This window comes from Myotis yumanensis, unplaced genomic scaffold (genome assembly GCF_028538775.1).
Source record: "Myotis yumanensis isolate MYYU_CA2020_CCGP unplaced genomic scaffold, mMyoYum1.0.hap1 SCAF_3, whole genome shotgun sequence".
NCBI lineage: Eukaryota > Metazoa > Chordata > Mammalia > Chiroptera > Vespertilionidae > Myotis > Myotis yumanensis.
Genome location: NW_027223754.1, coordinates 118633987 through 118656270, shown reverse-complemented (window position 1 = coordinate 118656270; position 22284 = coordinate 118633987). Strand labels below are relative to the sequence as shown.

At 42.7% G+C, this 22284-nt stretch overlaps 1 protein-coding gene across 1 annotated transcript; it reads right to left on the bottom strand.

The window, feature by feature from the left end:
* Positions 1 to 1099: 1099 nt before the first annotated feature.
* On the bottom strand, positions 1100 to 20728 carry C1QTNF9 (C1q and TNF related 9). Its single transcript, XM_070407550.1, has 4 exons — positions 20688 to 20728; positions 16298 to 16484; positions 3620 to 3682; positions 1100 to 2014 (listed from the first exon to the last, which is right to left on the bottom strand). The coding sequence occupies exons 2-4, from the start codon at positions 16461 to 16463 to the stop codon at positions 1245 to 1247; spliced, it is 999 nt and encodes a 332-aa protein (XP_070263651.1). The 5' UTR covers positions 16464 to 16484; positions 20688 to 20728; the 3' UTR covers positions 1100 to 1244.
* Positions 20729 to 22284: the final 1556 nt, after the last annotated feature.

Here is a 22284-nt window from a genome sequence, read left to right as displayed (position 1 = left end):
AATCAGTGGAGACCGTGAGGGGGTACATCTGGAAGCTGATGAATATTCTATTGATATCCTCCCCTGAGACCTCAAATAAAAGCTCTCAGGATGGAGAACCGAGCACTGCTCTCTCTATTGCGCATACCCATGCCTTTCCACACCCTTCTTTCCCCCTAAGGTCTCTCTCTCTCTCTCTCTCTCTCTCTCTCCCCCCTAAGATTCACAAAGGCCCTTCTTTTGCTGTAACTTGTTTCCTTCTACAGCTCACTTCTTCTACCCCTGTGACTAAATAAACTTTCTCTTATAGTTTGAGCCTTGGCTCTGCATTCCTTCCTAGCCGGAAATCAAGTACCGAGGTTGCTAAGCTGAGGTTAACACCAGGTGCCATTTTCTGCTGATAACTAGATGATATCATACTGGATGAGTGTTGGCCCTAATCCAATACAATTGGTGTCTTTATAAAAAGAGGGAGATTTGTACTAGTACACAGACAGAGTGAAGATGGCCATGTAAAGTCAGAGATAAAGCTCGGAGTGATGCTGCCACAGCCACGAAATGTCTAGGATTTCTAGAAACTGGAAGCAGCAAGGAAGGATCCTCCCCTGGAGGCTTTATAAGGAACTGGCCCTGCCAACACCTTGATTTTGCATTTCTAGCCTCCGGAACTGTGAGAATAAATGTCTGTGGCTTTAAGCCACTCAGGGTGTGGTGCTTTGTCATGGCAATCCTAGGAAAGTAATACACATTCAAGTCCGGCAAATGGCTCCCTAAACAACTATTTGTTGAACTGAATGGCAATTAAAACCTAAGTTAAAACACTGTGAGTGAAGTGTTGTGCCCGTTTCTGGGATGCCTCATTGTCACCAGCTTAAAACTCTTACTAGTCACTAAGCGGAGAAAACATTTTCCTTTCTCCCTGTTGTCCTCAGAAACACAGATGAGAGATCAATCATAAAATGGCTCCTTTGAGCCCTAAAATGATGTCAAAACATTCCACAAGAAATGCACATGCAAAGCATTCTTCAGGTAATGAAAATAATTAAAAATATCAAAATTACAATAAAAAAATGCAGGTATTTAAAATTTTACTCTAAGAAAGATAGTCAATTACATAGAATTGGTTTTAAGAATGACATTTCTATTTTTACCTTTTTATGATAATTACAATACTGAGAGTAATTAACATAGAGAAATCATCTATTGTATGTTCACGGAGCTAACTCTGATGGATGGCAAGGCAGGTTTATAAACACTCCCCATCATTAGCTGCTGAACAAAAGGAAGCCTGTGAAAGTTGTGTCATCATCCTCATCCGCAAACAGGCCGTTAAACCTCTCCCCTCCGGACACCTGCAGCCACACCTCGTCCCCCAGCTTCAGCGGCAGCACAATGCCGCCAGAGGCCTGGTCCTCAGAGCTCATGTAACTGTCCTTCGTGTGCAGTATTTTTACCCCATTTTTGACCAAAGATACCTGCACATTCCTGGAGAACACAGTGATGTGGTAGGTGAAGTAATAGACGCCGGCAATGTGGCAAGTAAACTTTCCCGTAGCTATATCATAATGGTTGAATTCATTATACAAGATCCTGTCAAATTTAATGGGTACGTCTGAAGAAGGAAACTTGCTCAGCACAGTGAGCCCCACAGTGAAAGCACTTTTGGGCAAGACTGGAGTCTCACCAATTTTCCCTTTTTCCCCTCGATCCCCTTTCCAGCCTCTCATTCCCCGGGCTCCTGGCTCACCTTGAGGTCCCAAGGGCCCAGCATCTCCCTTGGGACCAGGCTTTCCAAGGGGGCCTATGGGGCCCTGCAAACCAGTTGGGCCCACAGGTCCACTGCTGCCCTTTAACCCTGCTGGACCGATGGGACCCACATCACCTTTCTCCCCCTTTTGCCCTTGAGGACCAGTCTCTCCTCGGAGGCCTTTCTCCCCCATGGGGCCAACAAATCCCTTCGGCCCATGTTTCCCTGGGGGTCCTCTGGAGCCTGGATCTCCTTTGATGCCTTTTGCTTCAACTCTTCCATCTGCTCCTGCGGAGGGGGGGGGGGGGGGGGGGGGGGGGGGGAGGGGCCGGGGGAGTAAACCAAGAAAAAAATGATTTGTGAGACATTACCTATAAAAACAACTGGTTTTTCTATTATTAAGTATACAAGTGTGATAAAACAGTGTACAGGTTTAGCATATACTCAGGGTTTGAAAATCCATTCATTCCTAAATCGCATGCATGCGCACGTACCCACACAAACAAAACACTACTGAACTAGTGTCAGGGCTCTCATCAGGAGGTACAACTCTTTACCGTCTATTTGACTGCTAAACAATGCCGATCCTTGAGGAAACGTATCTTTGGAATTAGCTCAGGTTACTTTCAGGGAACTGATAATTATGTGATGGCCCCCGAAAAGCTCCTCATGGAGTGAGCAATCACTCAGTCTTCAGTGTGCCATTCATTGGTCTCTACTGCCCAGCCCAGCCCGTCCATTGTGCCAGCTGTATTGGGTTACTTGTCAATATGCAGAATAGCTCTGTGCTTCCAGGTTCCTTTGCCTTGACTGGAAAGCAGTGACTATGAGCATGGACTCAGAAGTTAAAGCCAGAATTCAATCCTCTCTCCACCACTTATGCACAGTGGGATGTTAGCCAAGCGGACTAGCCACCTCTGTTTCCTCCTCTGTAATATTGGGATAATAATATTACTTCATTTATAAGCGGTTGTATTGATCAATACATGAAAAGCACTTAGAACAACCTAGCACAAAGTGAATATTATATGTTAGCCATTATGTCTATTCTCCATCCCCATCAGTCACAATTTTCAAGGTTCCTCTCTTCCTTTCAGGGCCCAATTCAATGCCACCTTCTCCATGTAGAGGCACTGAGTCAAAATTCAGTGTCATTTCTCAGTGCTCATACACTAACTGAGGCTGCAGCAATCTATGATCAAAGGCCAAATCCAGTGTGCTGTCTGATTCTATTTATTTGTTTGTTTATTTATATATTTATTTACTATTTTTATTTATTTCAGAGAGGAAGGGAGAGGGAGAGAGAGATAGAAACATCAATGATGAGAGAGAATCATTGATCGGCTGCCTCCTGCATGCCCCTTACTGGGGATCGAGTCCGCAACCCAGACATGTGCCCTTGACCAGAATCGAACCTGAGACCCTTCAGTCCACGGGCCAATGCTCTATCCTCTGAGCCAACAGGTAGGGCCTGTCTGATTTTATATGGCCCACAGCTAAGAATAATTTACATTTTTAAGTAGTCACAAATAACATTCCGCAATACATGACAATTATATAAAGTCAGATTTTGTTTTTCATTTTTCATAAGCACTTCCCCACTTATATAAGTAGAGACTCCAGCTGCTTTTCACTACAATGGCAGAGTTAAGTGGTAGTGACAGAAACCGTATGGCCGGCAAAGCTAAAAATACTATCTGGCCCTTTGCAGAAAAAGCTTGCTGATCTCAGCACTGAATTATGAGCTTCTGGAGAGCAAGAACTGTTACCTTTATTGTTGGGTCATTCCCACAGCCTAGTAAAGTACTTCTCCTTGGGAAGCACTTAGTAATTATTGCTAAATCATTGATGGTTCAGAATTAGAGCATGGTGAAATGGAACACGGTGTCTGACCTTGTTCTCCTTTCTGTCCGCGCATGCCATCCTTCCCTGGACCACCAGGATGTCCTGGTTCTCCTAAGTGGAAAAGAGAGAAAAAAGACAAGAGTTGAATTTCCAGTTTTCCTAGATATTGGTCTCAATCAGTGATGTAGACTGGAGAGAGGCAGATGTGAGGGAGCAGTAAGGGTGCTGAGTTGTGTGAAAGAAGTGAATTATTATAAAAAGAATTGGGCTTCTCAAGTACCCAGCTCCCAAAGGCAGGACAAGAAGGGAGCATGTGCACAGATAATCACAATTGAGTTTTCTCATGTGAGGAGCACTCAGGACGTGATCAAATGTTTGAGGCACCCTGGCTGGTATGGCTCAGTTGGTTGGAGCTTTGTCCCTTACATCAAACATGGCAGGTTCAATTCCCGGTCATGAGGCAACCGATAGATGTTTCTCTCTCACATCAATATTACTTGCTCCCTCTCCCTTCCTTTCTCTAAAAATTAATTTTAAAAAATGCCAAAGGCATTGGGTGACTTTGTCACTTCTCTTTTTCTTTATTTCCTTTTATGTTTTGAATTGAACATTTTATTTTTCATTTATGGTTTACATTTAAAATTATTTTGTATTAGCTTTAGGTGAACAGCATAGTGGTTAATCATATACTTTACAAAGTGTTCTTCCAATATTTTCAGTACCCACTGGGCACCATACATGGTTATTACAATATTATTGACTACACTAGTAACCTGGTGCACAAAATTCATGCACATTAAAAGGGAATTAATTAGAGGAAATATTTTAATATTGTTATTTGCCCTTTCTCTATAATAGAAGTGTCAGAGATGAAAGAAAATTAGTAAAATGTATATGAAAATCTTCCTCCTGTCAGAGTCTGGGGCACGCTGCGGGACCCAGAGTCAAGTCCCCACCCACCTGCACACGCCTTGAAATCACGCAAGACCCAGACCCAGCCAGCCCCACCCCCGTCAAGCCCTGCCGGGCAGGGGGCGCTGCCTCAGGTCCCCCGGCCCGTCGCTGGGCAGGGGGTACAGCCTCAGGTCCCCTGTCAAACCCTGCTGGGCTGGGGGTGCAGCCTGAGGTTCCCCCAGCCCGGTGCCAGGGCAGGAGGCACCACCTGAGGTCCCCCATCAAGCCCCATCGGGCAGGGGGGTGCGGCCTGAGGTCTCCCTTCAAGCCCTGCTGGGCGGGGGGCGAGACCTGAGGTCCCCTGCCACAGCCCAGCACCACGCAGCCTCAGGTTCCTGCTGATCACTCCTTACGGCTCATTACGGAAACACTGCCTCCGCTGTGGGCGCAGCCATCTTGTGACGGTATGACGGAGTGGGGATCAATTTGCATATTACCTCTTTATTATTTAGGATTCCCTATGGTCTACTTTACATCCCAATGAGTATTTTGTAATTACCACTTTATAATGCTTCTTTTTTTTGGTTAATCCTCACCAGAGGATATTTTTTTCCATTGCTTTTTAGAGAGAGTGGAAGGGAGAGGAAGGGTGAGAAAGGAAGAGTGAGGGAGAGAGAGAAACATCGATATGAGAGAGACACATTGATTGGTTAGTCTCCCACACATTGGTTAGTCTCCCTTGACTGGGGCCAAGGATGAACCTGAAACCCTGATACGTGCCCTTGACCAGGAATTGAACCGGGATTCAGGTGCATAGGCCACTGCTCTAACCATTTAGCTACACCAGCCATGACCAAATTTGTACTTCTTAATTCCTTCACATTTTTTTACCCAGTCCTCGAACCCCATCCCCCTCTGGCAACCATTAGTCTGTTCTGCGTCAATGAGTCTATTTCAATTTTGTTTGTTCATTTATTTTTGTTCTTTAGATTCCACACATAAGTGAAATCATTTGGTATCTGTCCTTCTCTGAGTGACTTATTTTACTTAGCATCATACCCTCTAGGTTCATCTGTCCCAAATGGTAAGATTTTATTCTTTTGTTTGACCTAGGAACATTCCATTTTATGTATGTACCACAACTTTTTTTACCTACCAGTCTATTGATTGACACTTGGGTTACTTTCATAACTTGGCTATTGCAAACAATGCTGCAATAAACATAGGAGTGCATATATTCTTTTGAATTAGTGTTGATATATATATGGGTCATAGGCAGCTTCATTTTTAATTTTTGAGGACCCTCCATACTATTTTCCATAGTGGCTGTACCAATCTGCATTCCCACCAACACTGCTCAAGGGTTCCCTTTTGTCCAAATCCTCACCATCACTTATTATTTGTGGATTTATTGATGACAGCCATTCTGATAGGTATGAGGGGAAATCTTACTGTGGTTTTAAGTTGCATTTCTCTGATGATTAGTGACACTAAGCATCTTTTCATATGTCTGTTGGCCATCTGTATGCCCTTTTTGGAGAAGTGTCCAGCCCACTGCTCATATTTTTAACTAGATTGTTTGACTCTGGTGTTGAGTTATGTGAGTTCTTTATACATTTTGGATATTAACCCCTTATCAGATATATCATTGGTGAGTATCTTCACCCATTCAATAGGTTGTTTTTATGTTTTGTTGATAGTTTTCTTGGCTGTGCAGAAACTGTTTAGTTTGATGTAGTCCCATTTGTTATTTTTTAAAAATATATTTTTATTGATTTCAGAGAGGAAGGGAAAGGGAGAGATAGAAATATCAATGATGAGAGAGAATCATGGATTGGCTGCCTCCTGCATGCCCCACACTCGGGATCAAGCCCGCAACCTGGGCATGTGCCCTGACCAGGAATCAAACCATGACTTCCTGGTTCATAGGTCAATGCTCAACCATTGAGCCACACTGGCTGGGCCCATTTGTTTTTTATTTGTTTCCTTTGCCTAAGGAAAATATATCAGAAAAAAGTATTACTAGGAGAAATGTAAGAGATTTTACTGCCTATGATTTCTTCTAGGAGTTTTATGATTTTGAGTTTTACATATAAGTCTTTAATCCATTTAGAGTTTATTCTTGGATATGGTGTAGAAGGTAGTCTAGTTTAATTTTTTTTTTTGCATGTATCTGTTCAATTTTCCCAACACAATTTACTGAATAGATAGTCTTTTTCCCATTGTATGTTCTTGCCTCCTTTGTCAAATATTAATTGACCATATGGTGTGGGTTTATATCTGGGCTCTCTATTCTATTCCATTGAACTATTTGTCTGTATTTATGCTGGTATTATGCTGTTTTTATCACTGTGGCCTTATAGTATTGTTTGCTATCAGGTAGCATGATACCTTCACTTTGTTCTGTTTCAAGATTACTGTGGCTATTCAGGGTCTTTTGTGATTCCATATAAATTTTTGCATTATTTGTTTTAGTTTTGTGAATTATGTCATTTGCACCTTGATAGAAATTGCATTGAATCTGTAGATTGTTTTGGGTAATAGGGGCATTTTAATGATGTTAATTCTTCTTATCTATTTACATGGCATATACTTCCATTTATTTGTATGTTCTTTGGTTTTTTTCTTCAGTATACTATAATTTTCTGAGTTGCAGGTCTTTTATCTCCTTGATTAAATTTATTCCTAGGTATTTTTGATGCAATTATAAGTGGGATTGTTTTCTTTCTTCCTCTTTTTGAAGGTTCATTATTGGTATATAAAAATGCAATTGATTTCTGAATGTTTATTTTGTATCTTGGTACTTTACTGAATTTATAATTTCCAATAGGTTTTTTTGGTAGAATCTGTAGGGTTCTCTATATACAGTATGATGGCATATGCAAACAATGACAGTTTTACTTCTTCATTTCCAATTTGGATGCCTTTTATTTCTTCTTCTTGTCTGATTGCGGTGGCTAAGACTTTGTGGTACTATGTTGAACAAGAGGGGTGAAAGTGGATATCCCTTTCTTATTCCTAATCTTAAGAAAAACACTTTGAGTTTTTCCCATTTTATTTATGTGGTATAACACATTAATTAATTTGCAGATATTGAACTCACCTTGAATTCCACTAATAAATCCCATTTGATCATGGTGTATGATCTTGTTAATGTATTGCTGGATCCAGTTTGCTAATATTTTGTGGAAGATTTTAGCATCTATGTTCATCGGGGATATTGGACTACACTTTTCTTTCTTTGTATTGTCTTTATCTAGTTTTGGAATTAGGATAATGCTGGCTTCATAAATAAGCATGGAAGTTTTCTCTCCTCTTGATTTTTTTAGAATAATTTGAGAAGGGTGGGTGTTAATTCTTGTTTGAATGTAGGTAAAATTCACTTGTGAAACCATCCAGTCCAGGACTTTTGTTTGCTAGAAGTTTTTTTTATTACTACTTCAATTTAATTAGGTTTTCTGGTTTTTCCATTTCAATTCAGGTTTTCTGGTTCTTCCTGATTGATTGAGTTTTGGAAGATTGTATGTTTCCAGGAATTTATCCATTTCACCCAGGTTGTCCAATTTGTTGGCATATAATGGTTCATAATATTTTCTTATATTCCTTTAGTATTTTTGTGGCGTCACTGGTGATTCATCCTCTTTTATTTATTACTAGAGGCCTGGTGCACGAATTCGTGCACCAGTGGGGTCCCTTGGCTTGGCCTGTGGGATCAGGCCAAAACAAGCTCTCTGACATCCCCCGAGGGGTCCCGGATTGCAAGAGGGTGCAGGTCAGGCTGAGGGACCCCACCGGTGCACGATCAGGGCCGGGGAGGGACACAGGAAGTTGGCCAGCCGGGGAGGGACCGCGGGAGGGCTTCAGGGCATGTCTGGCCCGTCTTGCTCAGTCCCGATCAGCCGAACCCCAGCAGCAAGCTAACCTATCAGTTGGAGCGTATGCTCCCTGGTGGTCAGTGCATGTCATAGAGAGCAGTTGAACGGCCTTAGCATATCATTAGCATATTACACTTTGATTGGTTGAACAGATGACTGGACACTTAGCATATCAGGCTTTTATTATATAGGATTTTATTTATTTGGGTCCTCTTTCTTTCTTGAGTAGTCTTATTAAAGTTTTATTCATCTTGTTAATTTTTCCAATAAACCAACACTTTGTTTCATTGATCTTTTGTATATATTTAGACTATTTCTGCTCGGATCTTTATTATTTCCTTCCTTCTATTTACTATGGGTTTGGTTTATGTTTTTTTTCTAATTCTTACAACTAGTTCACTTAGGTGTAAGGTTAGATTGTTTATTTGAGATTTTCTTGTTTCTTGAAGTAGGCCTGTAATGCTATGAATTTCTCTCTTAGGACTGCTTTTGCTATATATTTTGTGTTTTCATTTTCATTTATCTCAAAAAATCTTTTGATTTCTTCCTTGATCTTATTGTTGACCCATCAATTGTTTAGCAATGTGTTATTTAGCCTCCATATGTTTGTGAGTTATTCAGGTGTGTGTTTTTTTCTTATAATTGTGGACAGAGAAGATGCTTGATATCATTTCAAATTTCTTAAATTTATTGAGATTTGTTTTGTGTCTTAAATGTGGTCTTTACTAGAAAATTTTCCATATGCACTTAAAAAGAATGTATATTCTGCTGCTTTGGGATGAAATGCTCTAAAAATTAAAGCCATCTGGTCTAGTATGTCATCTAAGGCCTCTGTGTCCTTGTTGATTTTCTGTCTGGAAGATTATCCATTGATGTAAATGAGGTGTTAAAATCTATTATGACAAAAAAATGTCCTACTACAGCCATATTATTGTCAATCTTTCCCTTTATGTCCATCAAGATTTGTTTTATATATTTAGGTGCTCCTCTGTTGAGTGCATAAATGTTCACAGGGTTATATTTTCTTGTTGGATTGATCCTTTTATTATTATGTAATGTATTTCTTTGTCTCTTATTATAGACTTTGTTTTGTTTTATATATATTATTGATTTCAGAGAGGAAGGGAGAGGAGAGATAGAAACAACAATGATGAGGGGGAATCATCAATCAGCTGCCTCCTGCATATCTCCTACTGGGGATTGAGTCCGTAACCCAGGCATGTGCCCTGACCAGGAATCAAACCCTGACCTCCTGGCTCATAGGCTGACATTCAACCACTGAGCCACTCTGGCTGGACTAGTCTTCGTTTTAAAGTTTATTTTGTCTGATATAAGTATTGTTACCCCATATTTTTTTTGTTTCCATTTAATATATTTTTTTTATCCCTTTACTTTTAGTCTATATATGTTTTTCATTCTGAGCTGGGTTTCTTTTAGATAGCATACATATGGCTCTTGTTTTCTTATCCATTCAGCTACCCTATGTGTTTTGATTGGAGTATTTAAGCCATTTACATTTAAAGTGATTATTGATAGTTACATATTTATTGACAATTTTATTCCTCTTTCTTTCTTCTTAAAGAATCCTTTTAACATTTCTTGTAATAATGGTTTTGTACTAATACACCCCTTTAGCTTTTGCTTGTCTGGAAAGCTCTTCATTTCTTCTTCAATTTTAAATGCTAGCCTTACTAGATAGAGTAGTCTTTGTTTTTCATCACTTTGAATATTATGAGTCAATTAATTCTGTTCTGAAATGTTTTTGTTGAGAAATTAGCTGACAAGGAGCTCCCTTGTAGGAAACTAACTGTCTTTCTTTTGCTGCTTTTAAGATTCTCTCTTTGTCTTTAACCTTTGCCATTTTAATTTTGATGTGTCTTAGTATTGGCCTGTTTGGGTTCATCTTGTTTGGGATTCTTTGTACATCCAGGCCTAGTGTGTCTTTTTTCTTTTCAAGATTAGGAAAGTTTTCAGTCATTGTTTCTTCCAATCTTTTGCTCTCTCTCTTCTCCTTCTGGCATCCCTGTATTGCAAATGTTGTTACAACTTCATTGTGTCATATAGATCCCTTAAACTTATCCTCATTTTTAAGAAATTCTTTTTTCTTTTTGCTGCTCTGATTGGGTGTTTTCTGCTACCTGTCTTCCAAATCACTGATTCAATCTCCACTTTATCTAATCTGCTGTTGATTTCATTTCAGATATTGTATTCTTCATTTTTACTAGTTCTTTTTTATGATTTTTGTAAATTTTTTATATGTTTACTATCTCTTTGTTTAAGTTCTCACTGAGCTCATCAATTCTTCTTCTAGGTACCTTGAGCATCCTTATAACTATTGTTTTGAACTCTGTATCTGGTAGATTGCTCGCCTCCATTTCATTTAGTTATTTCCTGGGTATTTCTTCTATTCTTTCATTTTTGGCATTTTTTTTTTGTAATTGTTTCTGTGCATTAGGTAGATCTGCTATGCTTCCCCGTCTTGGTATGGACGCCTTATGTTGTAGGTGTCTTGTGGGCTCAGTGGTGCTGTCTTCCTGATCACGTAGGTGGTACATGCTCCAAGAATGTCCCTCATGTGTGTTATGTGAAACTTGCTATAGTAGTTGAGTTTTAGTTGGTGTTAGTCAGTCTCTGGGTGAGGTTGGTTCTCGGGTTACCTATGAAAATTGATTCCGACCACAGTTTATAAGCTCCTATGTGAGGACTGACCCCATGAAGAGGAATTTGCCTCAGAAGGGTCTGGTCCCTGCTGAGATCTCACTTTGGGTGTGCAGCTAATTGGCTCATGCTTCGATGTGGTCTGAATCCTGCCACTGGGTGTGTTGGCTCAGTGGCTTCCTGGGAAGGACTTTGATGCAGTTCAATATCAGACATTGCCTATAACCAGCCCTGGGCTACATGTTTGGAGCTACAAAGTGATCCACAGTTTGTGGCTGCCTCTGCTGGGCCTGGGTGTGAATGGGTGGGTCCAACCTGTGCACTAAGGCCAGCTTCCACCAGCAAGGAGCCTGGGGGCAGATCAGCAAAAGCCCCAATGCACTCTCACATCAGCTTCCACTTGCCTGTTGCTGGTTAGGCTCGGTTGCTGAAAGGGCCTCTGGTGGAACAGAAGCTGCACGAGGTAGGTTCTCAGTGAATCACCATGTAGGCATGAATGGTGTTCACCAAATTAATAGATTCAAACTCAGTGCCAGTGCTGCGACTGAAGCCACTCAGCAAAAGTCTCCGGGTACACCACAGCCAGCCACCTCTTGCTGAGTGCCTGGGGATCTTTGTGGTGAAGCAGGGTCTCAGGGAGTTGTCTGGGTGTGGACAGTGCCCAAACAGGCTAAGATTTGACAATATGAAGAAAGGGTTTTGCACAGGAATGGTAGTCCAGTTGGCCATAAGAGTGAAAAATGGCCCTACCCTAGAGTCAGACAACTCAGTCTCTTCTCCTCAAGAGCCTTCCAAAAAGAGTCTGCACTGAAGGCCTAAGCTGACCACAGCCAACTAACTCCTCTGCAGAGTGTGAGCTCAGCAAAGTGGAGACACTGAGAATTGGGTGGGTGGGTTTAGTGGATCTCCAATAGGGGGAGGGCTGCGCTGGTCGGGCATGTGGAAGGGAAATAGTCCCTACCCTAGAGCCTTGGTCTCTGACACCCCTTAAATTTGCCCTCAAGAGCCCTCCAAAAAAGTCTACACCATGGGTCCAGGCAGCTGAGTCCTCCACAGGGTGGGGCAACAGGGAGTTGGAAGGGTAAGGACAGTGCATTCCTCCTGGCTGATGCCATATGGAGGAGAGTGCTTGACCCAGGAAGGATGGCATCTGTAGGTGGTGTGGGAAAGGGACTCAGCACAGGGACCCTGGCAGCTGTTTCTTCAGTCCTGTTCCTGGGAGTCACACAAACTAGTCTAACCTCAAATGACTTCAGTCCACTCTGATCCATCTTCCCTCTGTTGGAGTCCGGGGTGTGTGGTCATGAATGTTATTTGGTCCATTGTCTTTTTAAGAGTGCACCTGCGTTTCTAGCAGACTTCTATCTCTCCCTGGTAGGTAGAATCCTCATTGATCTTCACAGCCAGGTGTTATGTGATCTCCTCTGGTGCTCCTGGCTGGGGAACCCAGCATTGGGTTGAGATCCATGCTTCTTAGGAGGAACCTTTGAAACTGCGATATCCTTTCAGATTCTTGACCTTTTCTTGTCTTTCCCCTTCCTACCAGTATCAGTGTGGCTTCTTCTGTAAATCCTTGGTTATAAGACATGTTCACCTTGTCTTCGTTGGCTTTTCAGGTTGATTGTCCTATAATTTAGTTGTAATTCCAGTTTGAACCTGGGAGGAGGTAAGTATAACTTCCATCTACTCTGCTGCCCTCTTGGGTCTCCCTCCTCCTTTTCTATCCTCTTGTGGAGAGTGGAGTAGAAGGTTTACTAGCCTACTGCAAAAACACAGATGACTATGGTTACACAACATGATTTGGGATAGAAGGGAGGGTTCTGGAAGGATCTCTCTAGTGCTTTAGAGTAGTGGGAAATATCATTGATCAACTGGCATGGCAGACCCCATTAGGAACATCAAGTGAGTGAGGTTTTGCTGAACACACACAAGGCCTTATTCTGGAAACAGGTTTCCATGAGCTCTAACCCTCCATGTTGTAAGTTTAGGCATGGCAGTAGAAGAACTTACTAGGATGTGGTTCACTCCAGATGGCGTCCCCCATAGCAACAGACACCCCAGACTTCAGGTCCACGGACCCAGCTGTGGGGTGAAAGGGACAGGGAGGGCCAGTTTCCTGGTCCCGACAAAGGACTGACATGGGCATATTTATATCAGTGATGCCTGGTCTCCTGGGACTTCAGGCAGACCCTGAATACTGGGGAGTCTCTGAGCAGCAGTCACCCCTACATTTACTTCCTTTTCCTTCTCTCTCAATTCCCTTCACTGGCCCACTCCAGAAGTATACGTCTTCCTATTCTTGCTTCTTTTTTGTTTCTCTGCTTAAGTCTCAGTTCTTCCATTGTCTGGAATAGTGGCCTCAAAGCTTTCATGATGTACACCTCCAAGTCACAAAGAATGGACATGTACTCTAATTAATATGCATTTATGTATTTATAAATTACATGTAGATAATGTTCTAAAAATGTATTCATTATTAAAACACACAAAAATATATTTGAAGAAAAAAATGAAGTTAATTATTAGTGTGAGAAGTATGATTAAATAAACTTCTGAGAAACATATGTATATATTATATGTACTAGTATGAACTCTGTACAAAACATATATATATGTGTATATATGCTTTGAAGGAGTATGAAAAGCTCAAAAGAATGAATAACATTGAAGAATAAGGAGAGAGATTCAATAAGGGAGAAATAGACGAATTTGGTGCTGGATATATAAGCATTTGTCTTTGTCTACTTATCATCTATCTCCTGTGTATATAAAATATTTTAAAACAAAAAAATTAAAATTAAAATTCCATATATTTGTAAAATAAAACACACACACCCACTCTTGAATCAGAGAGGAGATGAGCACCCAAAGGTGAGACTCTCACCTCATCCCACCAGAAGTGCTGAGCTGCAAAAATGTTGCCTTGAGACTGGAGCCAAGTATACTCGGATTTTAGAGAAAGCTGATGTAACCCTGGGAGTTTGATGCCCAACGTTCAACTGGAAGAGTCTAAAGAACAAGGCAACTGGAGGGTCGCAAAGCTGCAGACATTCCAAGATGTTCTGTTGTGAACCTGGCAGCCCAGGGCATCATGGTAGGAGGCTTGAAGAGGTAACTTGGAGGAGGAAGTGGAGGGTGAGAAGTGGGACTGGGGTCCAGCAGGCCTGAGAAGCTACCAGCAAGCCCTGCTCCACACCTCCCTAGACCAGCTATTTTCAACTGGTGTGCTGCAAGAACTTTTAAAACATGCAACTATTAGTCAGGGGCACTGAGCTCTTTTCCCTTCGATTGTTAAATAAATTTTTTAAAAAAGACAACAGCCAACACAACAATAGCTGTCCAATTTGAAAGCCCTGTCTTGAACCATAAATATATAGGTCATATAATAGAGTTGCAACTTACTGATCATGTTGCATCTAATTGGTTAATTCTGGTACCAGAAATCCTTATATACAAGTATAGGTACCAGATTTTTTAAAAAGCCACTTTGAGGCAAAAAGGGTAGGTAAGCCCGGCTGGTGTTGCTCAGTGGTTCAGTTCTGGCTCATGCACCAAGAAGTCACTGGTTTGGTTACGGGTCAAGGTACATACCCATAAAATTAATGAAAACATTTTTAAAAGGACAGGAAATTACTATTATTATTTTTTGTAAATCAATCAAAATTATACCTATTTCTTGTTAGATGAGTAAATATATATATTTTTGGTGTGCTGCAGAACTTTAGTAATTATTGTATGTGGCCCATGAGATGAAAAAGGTTGAAAATCTCTGTCCTAGAAAAGTCCACGTCGAGCACCCAGCCTCTGCAAGCATACCCTCAGCCACAACCCCTCCAGCAGCTCAGGCTCAGGCACCTGCCCTGCCCCCCTGCGTCCCTCATCCTGAGCAAGGAGGACTCCTCCTGTCCACCCCACTGGCTCTATTCTCAGGGAGCTGGGAGACTTCCATCAATGAGACTGAGATCCCTCTGAATCTAGGGTCCCAGCACAGGCAGGGATCCCTGAGTAGCAGCTGTATGGCTTCAGGTTAGTGTCCATTTTTGTATTCTCTACAGTCCTCTGCCTTGCAGCACGGCCAGGAGGCATTAACTCCCACCTGCATTGCAGCTGGATGCTCTCTGGCCAAAACTTTAACATGCTCAAAGTCACTAATCATCTGAGAGATGCAAATCAAAATGACAATGAGGTACCATCTCACACCTGTCAGAGTGGCTATCATCAACAAATCAACAAACTACAAGTGCTGGCGAGGATGCAGAGAAAAGGGAACACTCGTGCACTGCCGGTGGGAATGCAGACTGGTGCAGCCACTATGGAGAACAGTATGGAGTTTCTTCAAAAAGTTAAAAATGGAACTCCCATTTGACCCAGTGATCCCAATTCTAGGACTATATCCCAAGAAACTAGAAACACCAATCAGAAAGGATATATGCACCCCTATGTTCATAGCAGCACAATTTACCATAGCTAAGATTTGGAAACAGCCTAAGTGCCCATAGCAGATGAGTGGATTAAAATCCATCTATACAATGGAATACTAAGCTACTGTAAAAAGGAAGGAACTCCTATCATTTGCAACAGCATGGATGGAACTGGAGAGCATTATGCTAAGTGAAATAAGTCAGTCAGAGAAAGATAAATATCACATGCGCTCACTCATTTGTGAAATATAATGAACAACATAAACTGATGAACAAAAACAGATCCAGAGACAGAGAAGCATCGATCAGACCATCAGACCTCAGAGGGAAGGTAGGGGAGGGTGGGGGTAAGAGGAAGAGATCAACCAAAGGACTTGTATGCATGCATATAAGCCTAATCAATGGACACAGACACTAGGGGAGTGAGGGCATGAGCAGGGGGTTGCGGGGGGCAAAGGGGGGATAAGGGCACATATGTAATACCTTAATCAATAAAGAAAAAAAAACAAACTTAGCAATTGGGTCTCTCTATAGCCCCATATGCCAAAGATCCCTCATACCTGTCCTGTGGCCTGAGGCAGGAAGATCTATGACATTATATACTCCTGAAAATGATCTGTAATAGCAGAGATGATGGTTAACAACCGGTTTCCCCCACTAGATGAGAAAGTCCATGAGGAAGGAGTTCTGTCCCTCGTGTCCAAACACCCAGGCATTTGGCCCAGAATCTGGTGTGGAGAGGCTTTCAGTAAGTGTGTGCTGAGCAATGGGTGAGTGAGGAGTAGGTGATGACCGCACAGGTGATGAACGAATGAATGAGGGAAAAGAAATGAAGGGATAAATGGAACAGCAGCTAACGGCCACCAGGTGGTAAGTACCTGCATCCCCTTTGTCACCCTTTGCTCCATCTCTTCCATCTCTTCCAGGCAAACCATTGTGACCGGGATTCCCAGGGACACCAGGGTGCCCTTGCCTGCATGTGTCCTGTGAGTTCACATTCCCTGTGCAGACTCCAGTGGCAAGGAGGAGCCACCAGATCCTCATGGTCCAGATGACAGAGCTGAACTGAAAGAGGGAAGCACAGATCAAAAGGGGGAACCTTTGTCTCGGGGACCATGGCACAGCCTCTGCTCCTCACCCCTGGTGAGGCCCGCACAGATGGTCAGGGTGGGTCAGGGTAGAAGCTGGTAGAAGACCAAGCTGCTTGTAACCAGAAAGATATTGTCCTTGGAAGGGACACATGTGATTGGCACCACTTTTAATGGTGAGCAATCCAGGAGAAAGCCAGGTCCCAAGTCAGGGCACTTCCCTTTACCATGTCACTTTGGGAAACCACTTTTCAGAGCCGCAGAAGATGTTAACGCCTACTTACCTCAGAGCGCTGCTGCAAAAACCAGATTTGGTCACCATGCGCATGAAAGCACATTATAAACAGTACGGCCAACTAGAGGTAGCATTTGACTCGTCAATCCCTTTCTGGGTACATATGCACAAGCACTGAAAGCAGGGTCTCCAGCAGCTGGTTCTCCACCCATGTTCACAGTTGCATCACTCACGTTAGTCAAAAGGTGGAAGCAACCCAATAAACGTATAGATGAAATATGGCTTATCCATGCTGTGGAATGTGACTCAGCCTTAAAGAGGAAGGAAACTCAGGCCCTGCTGCACATGGAGAAACCCGGAAGCATTATGCTGCTGCACAATGTCAGTGTCTCTACCACCATGAACTGAACGCTTAAAAGTGATTAAAATGGTTTTATGTGTATTTTACACAACAAAAATTTAATTTAAAAATATTGAAGTGTTCCAAGTGGTCCTACTACAATTAGACGTCTCCTTTGAGTCAAGGTTTGGTTTTAACGGGGGCGCATGCTCACACACACAAGGGCACACAGTGTGAGAAGTACACTTTCAAATCACCCCTCCAAGCTATTGATTTGCTTTCCAACCTTACCAGAAGCCAAGACAATGCTGGTTGGTGAGGCAGGGGCTGAGATCTGAAGGAATGTTCTAGACAAAGAGAACAACATTGGCAAGACCCCAGCAGTGTGAACCCTCGGGATGCGTAGGACCCACCTGACCAGGTCAATCTCCCCTGGAAGTGGCACAGAGCACCCTGTCCCTCTCTTTCATGGCACCAGGATAGAGGAGCTACATTTGTTTAGGTAATTGTATAACGAACAACCTGGCTCCCACCTGACTGTGTTTTCCTCATTCTTGTAGTCCCAGTGCTCAGTGTTAAGCCTGGAATAGTAGGATGAATAAATATGTATAGAGTGGAATGAATATGTTATGGTAGATAACTTCAGATATAAAAAAATAATAACATAAGGCTAGTGCAACTGGTTAGAAGCCAGAACCTCTGCTGAAGGAAGTATACACAGCCCTTTAGAAAGTTAAAGAGAAAGGACATCCATATCTAAGCCCAGTAATCTCAGCCCCCAAATTCTTCTCAATACCCCAAAGTTTGTGTGTCATAGATATTAACCCCAGCGTTACCTGTAATTGTGAAGACATGCATACTACACAATGTGTAACAATAAGTAGTTTAGATAGTAGAATATTATGTAACCACTGAAATGATTATGAAGGTCATGTAGAAATATGTAAAATATATCAGTTGTGTTGAGTTGAATTTTTAAAAAGTAGACTAAAATGCCATGCACATGATGAATGCACCTCTGTAATTATGCACATTGACAAGAGCTAGAAGCAAATAGACCCAATTGAACATGGTAGTTCTGGAACGGTAGGATGTTTTTATCTTCATTTAGAAAAAATGCTGTTTTTACAGTGTCTATACACATATTTCTAGGTATATATATATTTTAAAACCAGATAGACTGTCATGCAAAAAATTATATCACCATCTTATGGAGGCCTCTGAATGTCACAGGACTTGAGGCAAGTAGAGTATTTTGGGGAAAGGAAATACAGATGTTTCCCTTTGAAGTCACAGACAAATGCCATTTCAGGAAATTGAGTTGTTTTCTTGGAGCCAAATTCCATAAATAATCTACACCAGCCTCTTTTGTTTAACTCAGAAGTGACTCAAATCTAAATTGAGCAGGTCAAACTCTATTAAGGGATCTGTATTTTTTACTTTTTAATTTTTTAAAAATGTGTTACAATTGTGCCAGTAATTAAAAGCGTACAAGATAGTAAAGGTGTCAACTTGTGATAAACTCCATTTTGTTCTTCAGCTAGAGAAGAGCTAAGAAAGCAAACATTTACTCTTCTCCAATTTTTTCACTAGTTTTGGCATACTTCATACAGGCAGAGATCACAGCTAGCTTGCTTCTATCTCTTGCCTACCCTGTAGCCAACCTTCAGCAATTGGTTTTGAATAATTGAATATACTTAGCTCCCAAATGAGCAGTGAAATAAGTCGCGGCACTATCTCTAATAAAAGGGACAGAAGGGTTTGCACAAGGCATGCAGTCGAATTTGTATTAATGTGTTACTTAAAAAAAATAAAACAATTACATTTGTGCTCTCACAAAGCCATGGTTTGTATCCTGTTTCATGAGTTCAACCAGTTCCTATACTTGAATTTTATTGTCTGTTATCTCTCCAAAATGCATTAGAGCTAGGATCACCGTCCAACCGCCATTCTCCCCTCTCTCCCTCCCCCTCCCCCTCTCATCTTGATCACTGCCACCTCCACCCATCTGTATGTCCTTCCCACTGCATCCAGACCAGGGTTCTTATCCAGCACCAAATGAGGTTATAGCTTTTTGAAGATAGCGGCTGCATCTTTCCCTTTCTTTTTTCAGTATATCACAAATACTTGTTGAATGATACAATGAATAAATGAATGAGTGGAAGGAAGGAATGGAGGGAGGGAGGAAAGAAGGAAGGAAAGAAGGTAGTCTTGGTTCTAACTGTGTGTAGGTCAGTTGGGGAGGTGACTGGCTATGAAATCTAATCCTTGTCAATGCTTCTGGTGAGGACTGCAGTGTGGATATTACTATGAAACTAGATTTTGGCCAGTGAGAAGCCAGCAGACGCAATGTGTGCTACTTTTGGTCCTTAAATGGAAACGGTGTGCCCTCCCTTGCCCCTCCCCCTTTCCCGTGGCTGAAGTGAGCATGGGGCGCTGAGCCATCTTGAACTCCTCAAAGGAGATAGAAAAACCCTGATATCTAATGGCACAGACCAGACCTGTCCCGCTAACCCATCTTTGACATGAGAGAGAAATATGCTCTTAACTGAGCTACCATTATGTCGGGTCCTTTATACCAGCTAAGCCTCCATCTTAACTCATGCAAGGTGTCTACTGTGGAAGCTGTGGTCACTCATCGGAGGTGAGGACAGTGTGGACTCCATGGTAGCCAGCCTGACAGTCCGAGTACAGGGCCCTCCAGGTGACATATGGGGAACCGACAATCATTACTGCCTTGAGCAGATCAATACAATCAACATGAATGCAGAGACCTCAGGAAGCTGCTGCCGTCTCAGCCTGACATGCTGGGGCACAGGACACAGGCTGCAAATGACTCGCGAGTTACTGTTTCTTAATCCCAAATAAAACAGGTCCTTACTCAGTTAACTTATTTCTTTATTGTTTCTTCTATTCTTGACCTAGATTTCTCCTTCACTCCTGAATTTCTTGATAAAAGGTTACTCAATCCCCAAGGACATGATGACTAATTCATGGCCAAGCTAAAGGTTTCAATACTGAGATTTCATAGGCTGGCCAGAACCACGCTGAGCAGCCGCTGAGCCCCTGCTGCTTGGGCAAGGGATGAACTAATCCCCACATCCCCCCCAGAGCTGGCAGTTAAGAATCTAAAAATCTCTGAATTGCCTTCACCAAATACATTTTTTTCCATGTGCCCTATACGTTATACACTTTAGGTATTCCTTCTTCAACATATGTTGAGGGGCTTTAAAAAACACACACTAGTGTAAATTAAGATACCCATAAATATAAACGCACACATTAAAATTTGCACAAAATTATCGACGAGCTGCTCTAGAAAAGTCTGTTTATTCTACGGCCTTCTATGGCTTCAGGCTTCCTCCCAGCCAATTCAGAGTTCTGGCAGAAGAATGTCAAAATCTGCTTCATCTCCTATTTAGCCTCTTCCTCACAAATGAATTTTGGAACTAGCTCACTCCTTTCCTACCCAAAACTCTGCAGACATCTGCCTTTTTACTTTGCAAATAACTGAGCAGGGTTGTCACACACTAATAATAAAAGGGCAGTTTTAGGACTCTGATGCTTTAAGTTGAATGTAAAGAATTATTTCCTAATGCACTTACCTGCTCCCCAGGGCTGTGGGCTGCACCCAGGTGCTGCGCAAACCAGGACTCAAGGACAAACTAAATAAAATCACACCTTCCTGACATACAATTCCCTGGTGGATGTATCTGCAAAACAGCAGGAAGGGGCGGGAACAGAGAGGCACAAATGTCTTGGAAGAGCGTCAAAACTGCAGCCACACTTGAGTTAGGTAGCATCTTCCACCAGCTCCACTGAGTTTAGAAAACTCAGCTCCCCGCCCTCCCACCTCCATCGCCAGCCCTGACCTCCCTTCTGGGCTTCCCTCTGTTCATCTCACTACCCACAGGACAGACCTGTCCTGAATCCAAACACGGAACTCCTGCCCCACCCCTCCACGCTGTATTTTCTGCATCTGCTTATGGCACTAGCACCCACCCATCACCCCAAGGCAGAACTTGGAAGTTATCTTTCTCCCAACATCGGGAGGCTGACTGAGACCTGTTGTTACCACTGAGCATCCTTCACACCCAGCCCTCTCCTATCCCGTGGCATCTTCACTGGACACTGTCTCCTAAATCAGCGGTCGCCAACCGGTGGTCCGCGGACCAATGGTGGTCCGTGAGGTCTGAAAGGTTGGTGACCGCTGTCCTAAATCACTTCCCTGCCTCTGCTTTCCAATCCACCCTTTCCTCTGCCACTGGAATGAGCTACAACATTCCTTCCCTAAAGCCTTTACATCCCTTCCCTAAAGCCTTTGCGTACAGAATGAAATCCCAGCTTCCAACACTGTGGTCTCACACAACTTGCATCACACTGGCCAGCAAACCTCCCCGCCTGCTGTGCTGAGTTAACCCTCCAGAGCCCCGCTGGGCCCTGGCCTCCTGTGTGCTGCCTTCCCACCCGCCACCAGAGGAAGGGACCCCATGTCCTGAAGGCCTTTCATAGCATGTACACACTCCTGCTGTGCATAGTTCACTCTCAATTGTAATTGTACCTCATGTTTGCCTTCCCTCTTTGACCATAAGCTCCTTTTGAAGGATTCATACATTTCAGGTGGTCTTTCCCGGGCATAGGGTAGGTGGCTCATGTCATTTCCCCAGGACTCTGCCAGAGGAAATGGCTACAGCCCTCCATTTTCTTTTTCTTTTCTATATATTTTACTAATTTTTTAGAGAGGAAGGGAGAGGGATAGTTAGAAAAATCGATGAGAGAGGAACATCGATCAGCTACCTCCTGCACACCCCCTACTGGGGATGTGCCCACAACCAAGGTACATGCCCTTGACCGGAATCGAACCTGGGACCCTTCAGTCCGCAGGCCGGCGCTCTATCCACTGAGCCAAACCGGTTAGGGCACAGCCCTCTATTTTCACTCCTGCCTATCTATGGTACCAGCCTGAGTCCCTGGGAGTCAACCTTTGAGAGGCAGACTTGGTTCCTGGTGCTTTTACCCTCCCCTGTCCCAGCCCCCCCACCCCCCCCTTTCAGCCCAGCTCCAGGAGGGGAAACCAGTTTGGGAAGTAGGAGGTTATTAGAGTAAACAAACAAAAAGTGGGAATGGCTGCCTGGCAACTTTTATAGGAATCCTTTTCTGATTACAGTCACAGCAAACAATGGGCTATTTACTAGCTCTTCT

Bases quoted from the DNA above. Each gene is read 5' to 3' on its own strand.
- C1QTNF9 (XM_070407550.1), bottom strand. From the start codon at position 16,463: ATGAGGATCTGGTGGCTCCTCCTTGCCACTGGAGTCTGCACAGGGAAT. The intron at 3,683-16,297 runs GTACTTACCACC...TTTTCCACTTAG, and splicing joins GGGTGACAAAGGGGATGCAG to GAGAACCAGGACATCCTGGT. The intron at 2,015-3,619 runs GTCAGACACCGT...CCCCCTCCGCAG, and splicing joins CGGACAGAAAGGAGAACAAG to GAGCAGATGGAAGAGTTGAA.